General features: G+C 45.6%; 3 protein-coding genes across 3 annotated transcripts in view; 2 read left to right on the forward strand and 1 right to left on the reverse strand.

Annotated features, from left to right (window-relative positions):
• zdhhc8a (zinc finger DHHC-type palmitoyltransferase 8a) overlaps positions 1–8,089 on the reverse strand; it is a 14,883-nt gene extending 6,794 nt beyond the window's left edge. Inside the window, exons 1-3 of the mRNA XM_062478648.1 lie at positions 7,774–8,089; positions 488–609; positions 201–358 (exon numbers count right to left, since the gene is read on the reverse strand). Coding sequence (XP_062334632.1) covers positions 201–358; positions 488–609; positions 7,774–7,877 — 384 coding nt within the window. The 5' untranslated portion in view covers positions 7,878–8,089. The remainder of the gene's footprint in view (positions 1–200; positions 359–487; positions 610–7,773) is intronic.
• Positions 8,090–8,793: 704 nt separating this feature from the next.
• LOC134033945 (5-hydroxytryptamine receptor 1B-like) lies at positions 8,794–9,852 on the forward strand. Its single transcript, XM_062478233.1, has one exon. It carries the CDS (start codon positions 8,794–8,796, stop codon positions 9,850–9,852), a length of 1,059 nt encoding a protein of 352 aa, XP_062334217.1.
• A 4,118-nt stretch (positions 9,853–13,970) lies between these two features.
• LOC134033786 (alpha-2C adrenergic receptor-like) lies at positions 13,971–15,297 on the forward strand. Its single transcript, XM_062478066.1, has one exon. The coding sequence runs from the start codon at positions 13,971–13,973 to the stop codon at positions 14,973–14,975; it is 1,005 nt and encodes a 334-aa protein (XP_062334050.1). The 3' UTR covers positions 14,976–15,297.
• Positions 15,298–15,727: the final 430 nt, after the last annotated feature.

Consider the following 15,727-nt stretch of genomic DNA (forward strand, 5'->3'; position numbering starts at 1 on the left):
CACCCCCCCCCCTCACCTCCACACAGTGGTCACACCCCCCCCCCCTCACCTCCACACAGTGGTCACACCCCCCCCCCCTCACCTCCACACAGTGGTCACACCCCCCCTCACCTCCACACAGTGGTCACACCCCCCCTCACCTCCACACAGTGGTCACACCCCCCCCTCACCTCCACACAGTGGTCACACCCCCCCCTCACCTCCACACAGTGGTCGCACACGCTGCAGTGGGAGCACCGCGGGGGGCGGTAGAAGTGGCAGGAAGAGCACCACTTCATGCGCACCTGCGCCCCCCTCACCTCCACGTTCTTGTAGAGCGGCGCGCGGAAGTCCTCGTCCTTGTCCTCGTCCTCGTTAGCTGTAACGCAGAGGCCCCCCCCCCCCCCCCCTGACAGTCAACCACCGCTCACCAGCTGGTTCACCACCATCGGCGAAACACACCCAAAAAATCATCCCAGGTTTAACAAACAATGGATGTTTCACCAACCCATTGGGAGAACCCCGGCGTCCAGGAAGGTTGCCATGGTGAAGTTGGCCAGGACGAAGAGGAAGAGGGTGGCACAGCATGGTGGCACGGACGGGGAGAGGGTGGCAGCCAGCCACGGGCACCTGGGAGAGGAGCGGAGAAACACACCAGCACACTCAGTCTCACACACACTGACACACCAGCACACTCAGTCTCACACACACTGACACACCAGCACACTCAGTCTCACACACACTGACACACCAGCACACTCAGTCTCACACACACTGACACACCAGCACACTCAGTCTCACACACACTGACACACCAGCACACTCAGTCTCACACACACTGACACACCAGCACACTCAGTCTCACACACACTGACACACCAGGACATGCCATCCTTCCAGTTTACAGTGGAAGACATTGACACAACACAAGCGTACCTTTGACATCCTAGTCCTCTGTAGATTGTCAGATGTGGCCTGGTGTTTAGTCTGGCTTTAAAAGGGCCATTAAATGCCACTGTTCCTTTATTACAGTAATTACAGTAGGTGTGTGGCTCGGTAGATTCTGATAGAACATAATTGTATGTCTGAATAGTCTGTGATTATGTGTAATAATCTGGTTTATAGAGGTTAGACGGTGACTGGATTATCCAGTCCAGTATGTGATTGAATGTCACACTAGGTAGGGTATGATATAGAAAATGTTACTGTGGACACACACACACGGTTCTGGCCTGGCTCTTATTTGTCTCCCTGTTTCACTCTCTCTGTCTGTCTGTCTCTCTCTCTCTTTCTGTCTCTCTCTCTCTGTCTGTCTGTCTCTCTCTGTCTCTTTGTCTCTCTCTCTTTCTCTCTGTCTGTCTCTCTCTCTCTTTCTGTCTCTCTCTCTCTTTCTCTCTGTCTGTCTGTCTCTCTCTCTCTCTCTTTCTGTCTCTCTCTCTTTTTCTCTCTGTCTGTCTTCTCCATCTCCCCCTGCCCATCTCTCTCTCAACCTTCCTCTCCGCTCTTTCTCTGCCTCTTCATCTCTCTCTCCTCAGCAGCTGTCTGGAGGGGCAGTTGAGAGAGAGAGAGAGAGAGAGAGAGAGAGAGAGAGACAGAGAGAGAGAGAGAGAGAGAGAGAGAGAGAGAGAGAGAGAGAGAGAGAAAGAGAGAGGGAGTGAGAGACCCTCCAGAGGAATGTGTTGCCAACCGTGACTAAGAGAACCGTGACCAATTTTAGATCCATAAGCATCCCCTGATCCTAGCCCCCCCCCCCAAACCCCCAGGAGAGCCCACAGTAGGGAAGAGAGGGGGAAGGGTGGGGGAGGGCTCCCTTCCCAGAGGAATGCCTAGTAAAAACCATGCCAGCTGCAATCCCAATAATCCTCAGATTATAGAATCTGGATTACAGACCACTCCGCCCGGCAGTTGTTGTGGAATCCTTGCATCAGACAACGACCACACAAACCCTGAAGCCAGCAGGTCCTCACACACGGCACACACACACACTGACATCAGCAGGTCCACACACACACTGACATCAGCAGGTCCTCACACACGGTACACACACACTGACCCCTTCCACAGATGGAAGAATTCCTCACTTGGTGACCGTGTCTGAAGACGTCTGAAAATAGTCTCCGCCGTGTGGATGTAAATTAATTCAAAGTAATCTTATTACTGTGTTGGACGGTCACCTAAAAGCCGCTGTGATTCTCGTATTCGGGAGTCAGATGGCTGAGTGGTTAGGGAAGCGGGCTAGTAATCTGAAGGTTACCAGTTCGATTCCCGGCCGCGCAAAATGACGTTGTGTCCTTGGGCAAGGCACTTCACCCTACTTGCCTCGGGGGAGAATGTCCCTGTACTTACTGTAAGTCGCTCTGGATAAGAGCGTCTACTAAATGTAAATGTATTATACAGATGAAGGGAAGCCTGCTGTGTCGCCCAGTACAGACTAGAGCAGGGGATTCATCTGCGGTCCTGACTGAGGCGTGGGTCCGCTCACTGTGGCTCCAGGCTTAAGCTCGGCCACAGGTGTTGAGCCGTGCATACTCACGGATGCTGAAACATTGGCTGTAAAAAGGTCTTTACAAATAAAGTGTTGATTTGATTTGACCGGGGCTGTGTTTGAAGTGTGCTTTTCCTGTCAAGACAGAGCTAGGTTTCCTCAGCACAGTGGGACACAGGTATCGCTGGTCCAGGCCTCTATGAACAGTGTGACGACATACTTGATAGTATTGAAAATGGGGTATGGGTGTAGCTGTGGTTAGAGCATTTGATTGCAGATCAAGAGGTTGCCGGTTTTAATCCCCCATTGCATGTCTGCTAACTAAATACATATAACATAACAGTGAAAGAAAAACAATCCTCTACAGAAACAGAATTCAAAGAAATACAATAATTCTGAACGACCTTAGATGTTTTGCAAACATTAACATGTACAGAATGGGATATGGACATGCAATCTCTTGATCTCCAGTCACGGGCTCTAACCACTAAGCTGTACCTTACCCAGGTCAAACCTTATACTGGATATGGACCATCCTGCTGCCTATCCAGCCATGGAGGTCTGTGGTTCAGATCTCATAAGCTTCATCTCATCCCAGGAAGTGATGAGAGTGGGTCACATGGGAAACTCATGCACACACACACACACACACACACAAGCACACACACACATTCTCTCACACACACACACATACACATACTCTCTCTCACACACACACACAGGCGAAGCAAATGAACACAATATGGCAAGGATTATAAAATTGCGTCCTACATAGGCGTATAGTCGTTGTCCCCCCCCCCCCCCCTTCCACTCCCCCCGCCCAATCAAACTGAACCGTTGAGCGGGCAATGCTATAGACCGGATACAAACAGCCCCCATGCCCATGTCTGATTTCCTATCAGAGGGATTATTGGGGCTGGCCTAGCAGGGGCTGTACGGTGGCTGGGCCGTTCGACACCATCTGGAGCGTGGAGAGAGAGGGAGAGTTCATTATGCTGCAGTGTGGCCAGACAAGCCCCCTGACTACGGCTAATGAAACTGCAGAGCGCTAGCTCGGTCTTAAATCACCCTGCGACGGTAAGCCGCTCTCCAATCTGCACGGCGCCCTGAGCTCCGCTCTCTTCTCCCGGTCCGGACTCGGGGCCCTGGCAGCTCTGAGGTCGTCTGCTGGCTGACTGGCTCGCCCAGAGGGGGGAGGAGAGAGGTACGGCACAGGGCGGACATGTTGAATGGAGGGCGATTGTAATCTTGACTGTCAGCGTCATTTCATCCAATAAATCTCGATTGTCTCTCGGGGCAGGAGGGAACTTTTTGAGGCAGGAGATTAAAGATTAACTTGGAGAATGGACACGGCCGAGGTCAGCCATCGCATGCGGCAAAGACAGAGGAATATGGGAGGATATGATGTGGTTTATCTGGGTGTTATTATAACATTCAGTCATTTAGCAGACGCTCTTATCCAGAGCGACTTACAGTAAGTACAGGGACATTCCCCCCGAAGCAAGTAGGGTGAAGTGCCTTGCCCAAGGACACAACGTCATTTTGCACGGCCGGGGAATCGAACTGGCAATCTTCAGATTACTAGCCCGACTCCCTAACCGCTCAGCCATCTGACTCTCTATTATAAAAGAACTGTTGATGCGGGTGGGGAAAAGAAGTCTATAAATACTGCGCTTGATGCACTGAGAGTGAAGCTGGTTAGACTGAACTGTATCAGTCAGTCTCTGGATATCCAGTCAGGAAACCTGTTTTAGGTCAACCGGGCCTCAGTCACAGTAACTGTTTCTCAAACGAGAAATACTTTGACAAGGAAGAATTGCAGTTTTCCTTGGTCAGTGAGAGAGGTTTCCTAGGTATTAATAGTTTCTTCCTGTTCTTGCGGCATGTTTTTCAATAACGTCACTTAAAGACGTAATTACAGTAACATAACATAATTGGTTTTAAGAACTCACATCTATGGAGAAGTCCTATGTCTGGTCTTGGTTAACAGTGAGCTGAAATAACACTGTGGGAGAAAATAGCAAAAGAGAGGGTTGTGACTGTGAAAACAAAGGCAGGAAGCTCCTGCACAGAGTCAGAAATTAGACTTGTTTGTCTGAAGTTTGGCCCTTCGCCAGCTTGACCACAGATTGCAGCATGAACATGCGAGGATGAACAAAAACACACACACACACACACAAATAACCACACACACACACACAAACTCTGTCAGTATTCCAGGGGTGTTCTAGTCAGGTTAGTGTACCACGGGGTCGGCTGTGGGGGGGGCTATGCTTTGGGCTTGTTGGCAGGTGTGCCGACTGTATAAGAGCTCTCAGTCAGAGCAGGTTCTCAGAGAGCCTGTCTGGTCCTCCCTCTGCAGCAACTCTCTCTGAAGCTCTGAATATTTTTTGTCTTACAGACGGCATGTGACTGTGCCGGCTGGAGCCCTGAGCTTTAAGCAACCAAGCTGGCAGCGTCACAGGGCTACAGTGGAGCGTTACAGCATACCACACTGGTGATCTGGCCAGATGAACATCTCCCGCAGGCTGGTTGAGGGGGGGGACCAACCTCCACTTATCCCTTGTACTCATCCATCCCTTTTCTTCACTCATCCCTTCTCTTCATCCATCCCTTCTATTCATCCATCCCTTTCCTCATCCATCCCTTCTATTCATCCATCCCTTTCCCTCATCCATCCCTTTCCCTCATCCATCCCTTCTCTCCACTCCTCCCTTTCCCTCATCCATCCCTTGTCCTCATCCGTCCCTTATCCTCATGCATCCCTTCTGCCCCATTGGCGCCGTGAGACACTGCAGCCAAACGGACAGCACCTGGCACTTGTCCATCACAGCTTTTACCACAGGGAGAGTCACTGGATGTGCTGATGCGGCAGTTAGATGCAGATACATCAGACCAGTCTGGGTCCCCCCCACCGAGGAAGCATCACGTCATTAGGAAAGGGCAGCGAGCTCAAGGCCGTAATTACTCTCCAGTTAATGGAATTCAGCTTCCTGCTTAATAAATGAGCAGGCCCGTCAGCCCCCACACTTCCTGTGAGAGATGGTCATCAAACAGGAAGCTGAATCTTCTTCTGCGCTTACCCAAGCTTGACCTCATCTGGGTCAGGGAAGTTCAGATTGTCGAATCGATCGCTTTTTTCGGCAGTTAGTTAAATATATTCACATCCGAATTGAAGAACGGGAGTTTAGGTGGATGTCGGCACTTCTAGAAGTTGTCTCGTTCAGCCTCATCAATCCTGGCAGGGTTGCTCACTACGCATGACTGTATTCACTACTAAAACGCAGCCGCTGGATCAGCCAAGCACAGGAGAAGCTAATGCCAGATTAGCATCGAGAACGGCACCCTATACCAATACGCCAAGATACTCTGGGATTATCTTTTGGATCGGATGAAATTAGCAGTGAAACGATACGCTTACAGCTGTTAGACTTGCAGTAGACACAAATGCTGCCAAGAGAGGATAATAGAAAGACAATAATCTTACTATCATCTTCGAATAGCTGTCTTAACCAAAACAGACACATGGAAAACATGCCTTTCTGCTTCCTAGTAAAGCATGGCTTAACATTTGAAGCTTTGTGAATTGAGAGAGAACACACATAGTCTTTCTAATCATCATCACTCGCACATGAACGAAGAGTTGAAACGAGAATTCATATTTGACACATAACGCTCCGGAACCAGAAGGAGAAAGTGCCTTGCCCACTGGTTCATTCTACCCGTGGACAATTCCTTCCGTAAAACGGACGTCTAAATCCCTTCTTGTCTTTGAATACCATATCATATCACAACAACAGGGACGGAAGGGTGTGAAACTCTTCTCTCTCCAGGCTTTCTGACACGCATAACGGTTAATCCATGTCAGTAAGAAGTGTGAGCCTTCGGAATAAATCCACAGTTTACTGTAGCCGGCAGGGCTCAGGGTATAATGACCCACTTTTCAATTCCCATATCAGATGAATGCTTTCAGATCATTCTGGAAATATTCACCATCTATGATGAGGCCTTGTGGATAGTACTGATGGATATTGTTAAGATGTTAACAGGTTGTATGCGGGGGGAGAGAAAACAGACAATTTACATTAAATGCATTTTTATCATTCTACATACTAAAGATGGACTATGGGAGTCAGGTGGCTGAGCGGTTAGGGAATCGGGCTAGTAATCGGAAGGTTGCCAGTTCGATTCCCGGCCGTGCAAAATGACGTTGTGTCCTTGGGCAAGGCACTTCCCCCTACTTGCCTCGGGGGGAATGTCCCTGTACTTACTGTAAGTCGCTCTGGATAAAAGCGTCTGTTAAATGACTAAATGCAATGTAAATGTAAGATCACTGGGTGTAGCTCAGTGGCAGAGAATTTGACTGTTGCATGTTCAAATCCCCCCTGTACGTTGCTTTGGATGAAAGTGTGTGTTTTGAGGGGAAACTGTTGAACTGTTCAAACGGTTGAAGATACAGGCTGCAGAGTTCTGAGGTTGGAAAGCGTAGCGCAACCCTCCTGGAAACTCAACTCACGCAAAGACTTGATTTTAGGATGAGAAGCTTCTTTAGCAAACCGTGATTCACATTCTAAGATAAGGGTTGGTTTGATAGTTAAGTTGATATGATGGTTAGTGGTTAAGTTATGATAGTTTCTCTCGGGACAGATTTGAAACTGAATGATTAGAAAATGCAAGTGACCGTATTTTCAAAATCTAACTCTGGCTTTAGGCTTAAATAAGCTCCAAGCATCATTGCCATCACCCTGTGAGAAAGGATTTAGAAATAAATTGGGACATTATAAGCTCTGTGAAAGATACAGATGGGAAGATGTTTGGGGTCAATAGCTCTCTTCATTAGGAACTAGGTCACGGCCAGGTAATATCCACTGGGCTCCTGCACATTTATGTCTTGATGTCGGACTATTTTAGTTCCGGTTTCAGAGACTGTTGATGACTGATGTCAAACAAATCAAACATAGTCTAAATAGTTTTTTACAAAAATGAATACAACGTAATAATGAAATAGCCTACGTATTTCTGGATCCGTGTAATGTTCAACGTGTTCTGGTGCACAGACTCTTCTGACACAGAGATAACATGCCTCCAGACCAGGCCATACCGTATTTATAATACTTTTACAGAATATTCTCGACAGTATGGACGCTCAGTACGCTTTCAGTAGCCTACTGTCTGTTAATGATTGCAATAAGTCTTCGTTTTCTGCCGTTGCTCGCATGAACTTCGGAAATTTATTTTAGGATAGACTACAGGATACAGTGCGGATAAAGTTTAATCGTTATTACCGTGAGACGTGTTGGTAAACTTACGTAAAAACGAAGAATAGACAGGTGGAGCCGACAAGGAGACAGGCAGCGGTGGACACCGGAATAAATGCGCTCGGTTTAAATCTGTGACCGCCGCTGGTGGGCATTATGTTATGTCCACATTCATCTGAAAATTATTCCAACGAAAACGATACCAGAGATCCGATCATAAATGCTCCGCTGTGTGTGTTCCGGCTCCCCTCCATTGCCCAGAAATCAAATGCAAACGAAGGCATCACAAAAAGTCGAGCAGCCTTAACTGTTCCCGCAGTGTGTTCTGTATCCCACGCGATCCGACCCGACCATCAGTTGTCGAGGCGCTCCGATCACGGCTTTGATTGAGCCTATAAGGTGGGGCTTCAGTCCACGGGACAAATGACGTGAAGTAGGTTACGCTTCAAATGCCGCTGATCTTGATATTAAGCATGGTAATGATGATCGTGGTAAATACATTTTTTTCTATAACAATATATATTTTGTTTCTATAATAATATAAATGTTTTTATTATAAAGCTTTAGGCTATTTAAGGCATCTAGCCTTAGCTTTTGTCTATAGCTGGTGGGAATCTTTTGGTTTGATTCTTGGGGTCACGAATAGATTTATAATCGATTCATGATTTTTTGCGATTTTTAATCCCCCCAAAATGTTTGTATAAAAAAAAAAATAATAATAAAATGACATTAAAAAAAACAAACATTTGTGAATCGATGTGAATCTCTAGAAGACTGAATCTCGATTTAAATGTGAATCGATTTTTCCCCCACCCCTAATAGCTACGTACAACATTAACCCTATGATGCACTCCCTCATAAGTGGGTAGCTCTCCACTGGTCACACACACATTAGAGGGCTGGACTTTGTGGTTAGACTACTCTATAAAAGTTCGTCCATCAGGCTCACCAGGTAGGCAGACTATAGTTAGCTACAGGTCAGTTGAAGCAAGTCGAGGTGGGGTTTTGTGTTTGGTGAAGAAACAAAGACTGAATGCTACACACGTAGAGATACTGTAAGATATTCTTGTGATGGGAACTCTCGGCTGGATTGAAGCTTTCATTCGACTTCTCATGTTCTTTTTCGGAACCGTTGGGAACAGCTGTCTGTGGTTGTGTTCCCTGCCCGGGCCCCAAACCCCCCTGCGCACCAACGAGCTCCTCTTTTTAAACCTGGCCGCCTGCAACCTCCTGAACAACTGCCTGGTGGACCTCCCTGACACCATGTCAGACTTTGCAGGTGATTGGTTTATGGGCAAAGCTTACTGCTCCATCTTCCTCTTCTTTGCCGACTTGTCCGAGACCAGTAGCATATTCTCCACCTTGTTCATCAGTGTGTTCTGGAACCAGAAGCTGGTGGGGTCTCTAAAACGCGGTGGGGCGCCCGTGCGTCTAGATAACCTGCGGTTGGTGACCGTTCTGTTGGCCGGAAGCTGGATAGTTTCTGTTGCCTTCAGTGTCCCACGTTGGTTTTTTTCGAGGTTGGAGGGGGAGAACACGAGCCGCAAGTGTGTAGAGTACTACCACTCAAAGACAGCCGTGCTGATGTACGACTCTGTGTTCGTGGCGCTGGTTAACGCAGTCCCCATAGCTGGTACAGTGTTCGCGAGCCTCCAGATAGTTGTCACTCTTCTCCAGCACAGGACTCGTGTCCAGGGCCTGTCCGCCGAATCCCACAACAACACAGGTAACGCTCCACCCAACGAAGAGACAACAAGAAGCACAAACAATGATCAGAGAAGCAGCGGTACTTCTAAAAACCAGGAGGGTCCAGTCAGTGACCTTGTCCGGACGCACATAGCGGAACGTAACCCGGGCTCCAGCTCTCAGGTGAGGGCAGCCAAGAGCGTGTTGGCCGTGGTCACGGTGTTCCTGGTGTGCTGGCTAACTCATCTCCTAGTCCGCATCACCAGCAGCATCCATAACTCCACTCTGATTTCGGATATTGCCAGCTATACTGCAGCCTCCTACCCCAGCATCATCCCCTACATCTTTCTGTACGGAGCAAAAAAACTGACTTCTCCGAAACAACTCCTGCAGAAGCTAATTAAGACAGTTAGGCTTCTGGTGCACTGCCGTGGTGTTGCCTGAACTTCATGAGGTAATCAGATGCATCCAGTAGTTATTTTGGGTTGGCAACGTTTATCAAAAGGCCTACTATTTACAGTGTGTACATCTGTTAACCCTGTGTTATCTTCGGGTCATTCTGACCCATCAGTCATTGTGACCCACCGTCGTATTGCGACAGATTTACCGCATACAAAAACAAAGTGAAGCATTTTCTTTTAACCGTTGGGCTGTCTCAGACCCCCCACATTGCAAAGGTTAAAAGAAAATTATTTTAATTTGTTTTTGTATTGGGTAAAATTGGGTAAACACAACGATGGTTCGTTATGAACCTTTGGGTCATGTGACCCGAAGGCAGCACGAGGGTTAAATGGAGGTAGCCTATTTTAAAAAGCATAATGTTTGTCAGTCAACGTGAGGCTGGTTTTGGCATAGCCACAAGCCCTGTGGCACAGGAAGCACAGTGGCAGTTGCCCCCTCTTGCTATGCCAACACTGTGCCGACGATTTATCTTGTCTGTCTTTAGTCAGTGTTATTTGTGATTAAAATATTGTCAATGTAAAGTGTAGGCTAACAAAATACACTCTTATTCCAAATAATGTAATGTTTAAACAGGTTCCTCATAAATGTGCTTTGGAAATTAGTACTCAATCTCAAGAGTCAAACTGTCTTTGTTTCCTAGAACATTCCAATTAAAAATATTTCCTACCTGAGTGTCAAACTAATTGGGGGAAGACAGCCACATAAGCAATTATTGTTTTGTTTTACAAGCCTCGAGGCATGATTATCCTCAATTGACCTTTCGCGAAACCCCACCCCCAAATGGCCTTGACCAATCCTAACTTAGCAACCGGTCACTACTTGATGAAAGTCTGTCAAGCTTTTGGTCATTAAGGCACAAAATGGCCTAACTACAAATCCGACAGCTAGGCTACCCCGAACGTTACAAAGGTAGAGTGATTTTTCGAACATCTCCCTCATATATGGACATGGGTGATCAGGAATGTCTCTATTCTTAGTCATGTCGACATAACTCCCTCTGTCTCATAACGTAGGCCTAACTTTTTTTTCTAAAATATTTTTTCTACCTTTCTAAACTTTTTCCCCACACAGAACACGTCACAAAAAGGTTTCTAGTTTTTTGTAACTTTTTTCCCCCCAAAAACAAAATCTACCTTTCTAAACTTAAAAACAAAATCTACCTTTTGAAATTTTCTTTTCACACACAGTAAAAGGAGAGGAGAACAGAGAAGCCTAAAACCAGGAGTACAACGGCACTTAGGAATGATTGGCTGGACCTGATGATAGTTTCCCTCAGGATCACAATGACTCTTATTGAGAGACTTGTTGCTCTTGTTGGTTTGTTGTAACTGTCTTAAAAAGTATTGTACTCGCTGTGAAATATATTATTGGGTGTGCACAAGCCTTCGCGAGAGCACAACCTTTGTTCTCTCACATATATATTATTATTATTATTTATTTTATTTTTTTGCCCCCCTAAAACTCAGTCAATATTTGGCCTACATAGACAACGTAGGTGTCAAAAGTTTCGTCTTGGTAGCGATTGAGTTGCTTCTATTGGAATTTACGTTCCGTTGCATGGTTTAGGCTCAAGTTAAGTTTTTGTGGCGAAAAGTGAAGCTAACGGTGGCTAATTTGCTAGCCACAGTCACTGACGTTACTAACGTCACTACGTCACTAACGTCACGAAAACACGCGTGACTACCTTTGGCAGAACATTCGTTTCGCATCTGTTAACTTGGGGGATAGCTAGGCTAACTATAGCTTTACTGCAAGGCAGCTGCAGAAACGCCACAAGCACAGAGGCCAGGGTGATAACTATTTACTCATTTTACTTTGTGATATGACACACAATTGTGATGTGTAATGTACAGTATAAGCTGATATTATTAAGGAAGTACATCTACTTTCGGAAACAGTAGTCTACTATTTCACTGAAGTATTAGCATCATGACATTAGCCTGTGTTGGTCTATGATGTAGCGTTATCTGTTTTCAATCGTTAAAATAAACATTCCTCACATATACATTTTCGTTGTAGGATTTATTCTGACATTAGTAAACGATTTGTTGGTGAAATTACCATTACCTGTGGTTTCAAACCAGTGTAGCTCACTGCAACGCTGTAGCTTAGGTGAGACAAAAACATCTACACTACACAGCTGTTTAGGAAGTCAAACGGCGACAGAACATGTTCGGCACTCCCCTTACTTAAATCAAAAGTCTAACTACTAACCTGAACTTCATTGCCACAGCCTAAACGTTGTCAATCTGTTCATGAAAATAATTAATTTCAGCTTAAACCGTACAACGGATCGTTAAATCCAATTCAACCAACGCAATCGCTACCAAGACGAACACAGCAATGGTCTAGTACTGTACCGTAGTAGTACAATTTACCGGGGCAGCTTATCCACACAGGGCTATATCGCATTTTGCGTTGTTACTGACAATGATCGCTGCCAGTGAGCTTTTTATGAATGAGCGATTTTCCACTAAATAAATGTCAAGCTTATTTACGTTTTGGGGGGCATATTTTCAGTTAGCAGATGGTACTGTTTGAATCGCGATTCCATCTTCTACTGCCGGGTAACGTCGTAGAATAATCTTCAAAGGGGGTTCTTTATTAATGAATGAATGCAATGAGTATAGGCTAAATGCCTGAAAATATCATGAGAAGGGAAAAACTTAAAATGACGTTTAAGTCATAGAGATTAGGTCAATTTTTACACCGGTCTGCCAAATGTATTCGTTTTGATTCAACGATGAGGCTGCCTCTTGCAGGGGAAATGAGAAGACATCTATTTCATTCTACACTTCACTCCTATTTTGAGTTGTAAATGAGCAGCAAAAAAAAAGATGCTTTTAAATATATGTAATATTTATACATAATAAGTAGGCCCTATGCATTTTTATATAAAATATACAGGAATATCAGTTGTAAAAATGGCATTAAAATCCTTGTACAACCGACGCAAGCAAGCACACCCTACAATTTCCCCAGAAATTGTACCCTCTCTAGTTGAGAGACTTGTTGCTCTTGTTGGTTTGTTGTAACTGTCTTAAAAAGTATTGTACTCGCTGTGAAATATATTATTGTTGCTTGCTTTTTCCACAGGTACACTCTTGCACTTTTGAGGTTCTTGCTGTTTAATTGTAACTTGTTTAACTACATGCTCTTATTGTTCTTCCCTTTGGGACTTATTTGGTTTTCACAATGTATGCTTCATGTTTGGCTACCTGCAATGTTTGGGGCTATCTCGTTGTTATGATCAGTGACCTATGCACTTTGGTAAAACTCTCTTGGAAGTCGCTTTGGATAAAAGCGTCTGCTAAATGAATAACTGTAATGTAAATGTAAAACTGAGTAAAGAAGAAAAGAGCAGAATATAGCCTAATAGAGTAGCCTATGTCAGTCCTCATCAAGTAACCTACTTATCAATGATGCAAACTTTTTGTTGAAACTTTTTTGTTGTAAGAAAAGTTTCAACCTTTTGAAAACAAAATATTCTGTCATATTTTTTCAAACTTACAAAACTTTTTGTCTTTTTTTTTTTTTGTCTTCTGCCTTGCTCCACGGTAGCTTCGTAGACTAGCGTTTGTTGTGCGTGATAGCCAGGAAATGGAAAAAGGCGCGCAATGACAAGAAATAACATTGATCAGGCCACCAAATATCCAACAGGTTAAAACTAAAGTGTTAAGGATCTAAAGATCCTGGCTTCAAAATGAAAGAAGTAGGCCTGGAAAGTACAGATATTTGTGTAAAAAAAAATTAAGGCGTTAAAGTAAAAAGTTGTCCAAAAAATAAACAGTGAAGTACAGTTACAGTAGCTTAGCCTAGGTGCTCATACCAGAAAAATCTAGCCTAATCTAATCCTATTTACAGTAATGAAATATTTACATTTAGTCATTTAGCAGACGCTCTTATCCAGAGCGACTTAAGTACAGGGACATTCCCCCGAGGCAAGTAGGGTGAAGTGCCTTGCCCAAGGACACAACGTTGGCACAGCCGGGAATCGAACTGGCAACCTTATGATTACTGCCGGGCCTTCACCACAGTTCAAGCAGGTCAAGTCGGGGTTTTGCGACAGTGAAGAAGCAAAAACTGAACGCTAGCTTACGATGGAATCGGAAGAGTGGATTGAAGCTTTCGTTCGAGTTTTCATGTGCCTTTTCGGTATCATAGGAAACTGCTGGCTGGGTTTTCGTTCTCTGCCCGGGCCCCAAAACCCCCTGCGCACCAACGAGCTCCTCTTTTTAAACCTGGCCGCCTCCAACCTCTTGACCAACTGCCTGGTGGACCTCCCTGACACCATGTCAGACTTCGCAGGTGAATGGTTCATGGGCAAAGCTTACTGCTCCATCTTCCTCTTCTTTGCCGACTTGTCTGAGACCAGTAGCATATTCTCCACCTTGTTCATCAGTGTGTTCTGGAACCAGAAGCTGGTGGGGTCTCTAAAACGCGGCGGGGCGCCCGTGCGTCTAGATAACCTGCGGTTGGTGACCTCTCTGTTGGCCGGAAGCTGGATAGTTTCTGTTGCCTTCAGTGTCCCACATTTCTTTTTTGCGGATTTGGAGGGGGACAACGCGAGCCAAGAGTGTGTAGAGTACTACCCCTCAGAAACAGCCATGGTGACTTACGAGACACTGTACTTAACATTGGCTAACGCAGTCCCCATAGCTGGTACAGTGTTCGCGAGCCTCCAGATAGTTGTCACTCTTCTCCAGCACAGGACTCGTGTCCAGGGCCTGTCCGCCGAATCCCACAACAACACAGGTAACGCTCCACCCAACAAAGAGACAACAAGAAGCACAAACAATGATCAGAGAAGCAGCGGTACTTCTAAAAACCAGGAGGGTCCAGTCAGTGACCTTGTCCGGACGCACGTAGCGGAACGTAACCCGGGCTCCAGCTCTCAGGTGAGGGCAGCCAAGAGCGTGGTGGCCGTGGTCACGGTGTTCCTGGTGTGCTGGCTAACTCATCTCATACTACGCATCACCAGCAGCGTCAACAGCTCCAGTCTGGTAATGGAGATCGCCAGCTATATTGCAGCCTCCTACACCAGCATCATCCCCTACATCTTTCTGTACGGAGTGAAAAAACTGACTTGCTTCTGCAGACGCTAAGACAGAACTGGTGCTCTGTGCAGCCGTGCCGCAGTCGGAACTTCATGAGGCCATCAGATGGGTCCAGTAGCTTAGTTAATTTTGGGGTGGCACATTTATCGAAAGGCCTAGTTTCTGTACTGTGTTCAACTGCTGAATGGGGGTATTTTAAAAAGCGTAAAGTTTGTCAATCAACGCGAGGGTGGTTTTGGCGTAGCCAGAGAGAGCAGTGGCATCTCTTGCTACCAAGGCTGTGCCGACGATTTAGCTGTATTTTTTAACTTGGCATTAGCCTGTCTTTAATCATCGTTATTTGTGATTAAAATATTGTTAATGGTTTCAATGTAAAGTGTAACCTGCTAAAATATCCTACACTCTCATTCCAAAGAATATCATGTTTAGATAAGTTCCTCATCAACTTGCTTGGAGGAGGAAATTAGTACTTAATCTCAGGAGTCAAAACGACTTTGTTTTCCAGAACATTACAATTAAAAATAAACGTTCTTCCTCTGTTAGGGGAAGAAGGCCCATAAGCAATTATTGTGTTTTAGTGACATCAACAAGCCTCAAGGCATGATTATCCTCAATTAAGGGTAATCAAGTTAAGCAATGCAGCTGTTGTTTGTGTGAGGTGTGACTATTCAACTATGCAAGAGAGGCAAAATACCAACCACCTGCAATTATACAGTTTTTCAACTGTGAACTATCAAATATCACAGGATAAATAATCAATGTCAAATACAGAAACACATCCAATCTACACCAAAAGAAGA

The sequence above is a fragment of the Osmerus eperlanus genome, chromosome 14 (genome assembly GCF_963692335.1).
Source record: "Osmerus eperlanus chromosome 14, fOsmEpe2.1, whole genome shotgun sequence".
NCBI classification, from domain to species: Eukaryota; Metazoa; Chordata; class Actinopteri; order Osmeriformes; family Osmeridae; genus Osmerus; species Osmerus eperlanus.

Excerpts from the sequence above, each read along its gene's own strand:
- LOC134033945 (XM_062478233.1), top strand. The coding sequence starts at position 8,794 with ATGGGAACTCTCGGCTGGATTGAAGCTTTCATTCGACTTCTCATGTTC.
- LOC134033786 (XM_062478066.1), top strand. The coding sequence starts at position 13,971 with ATGGAATCGGAAGAGTGGATTGAAGCTTTCGTTCGAGTTTTCATGTGC.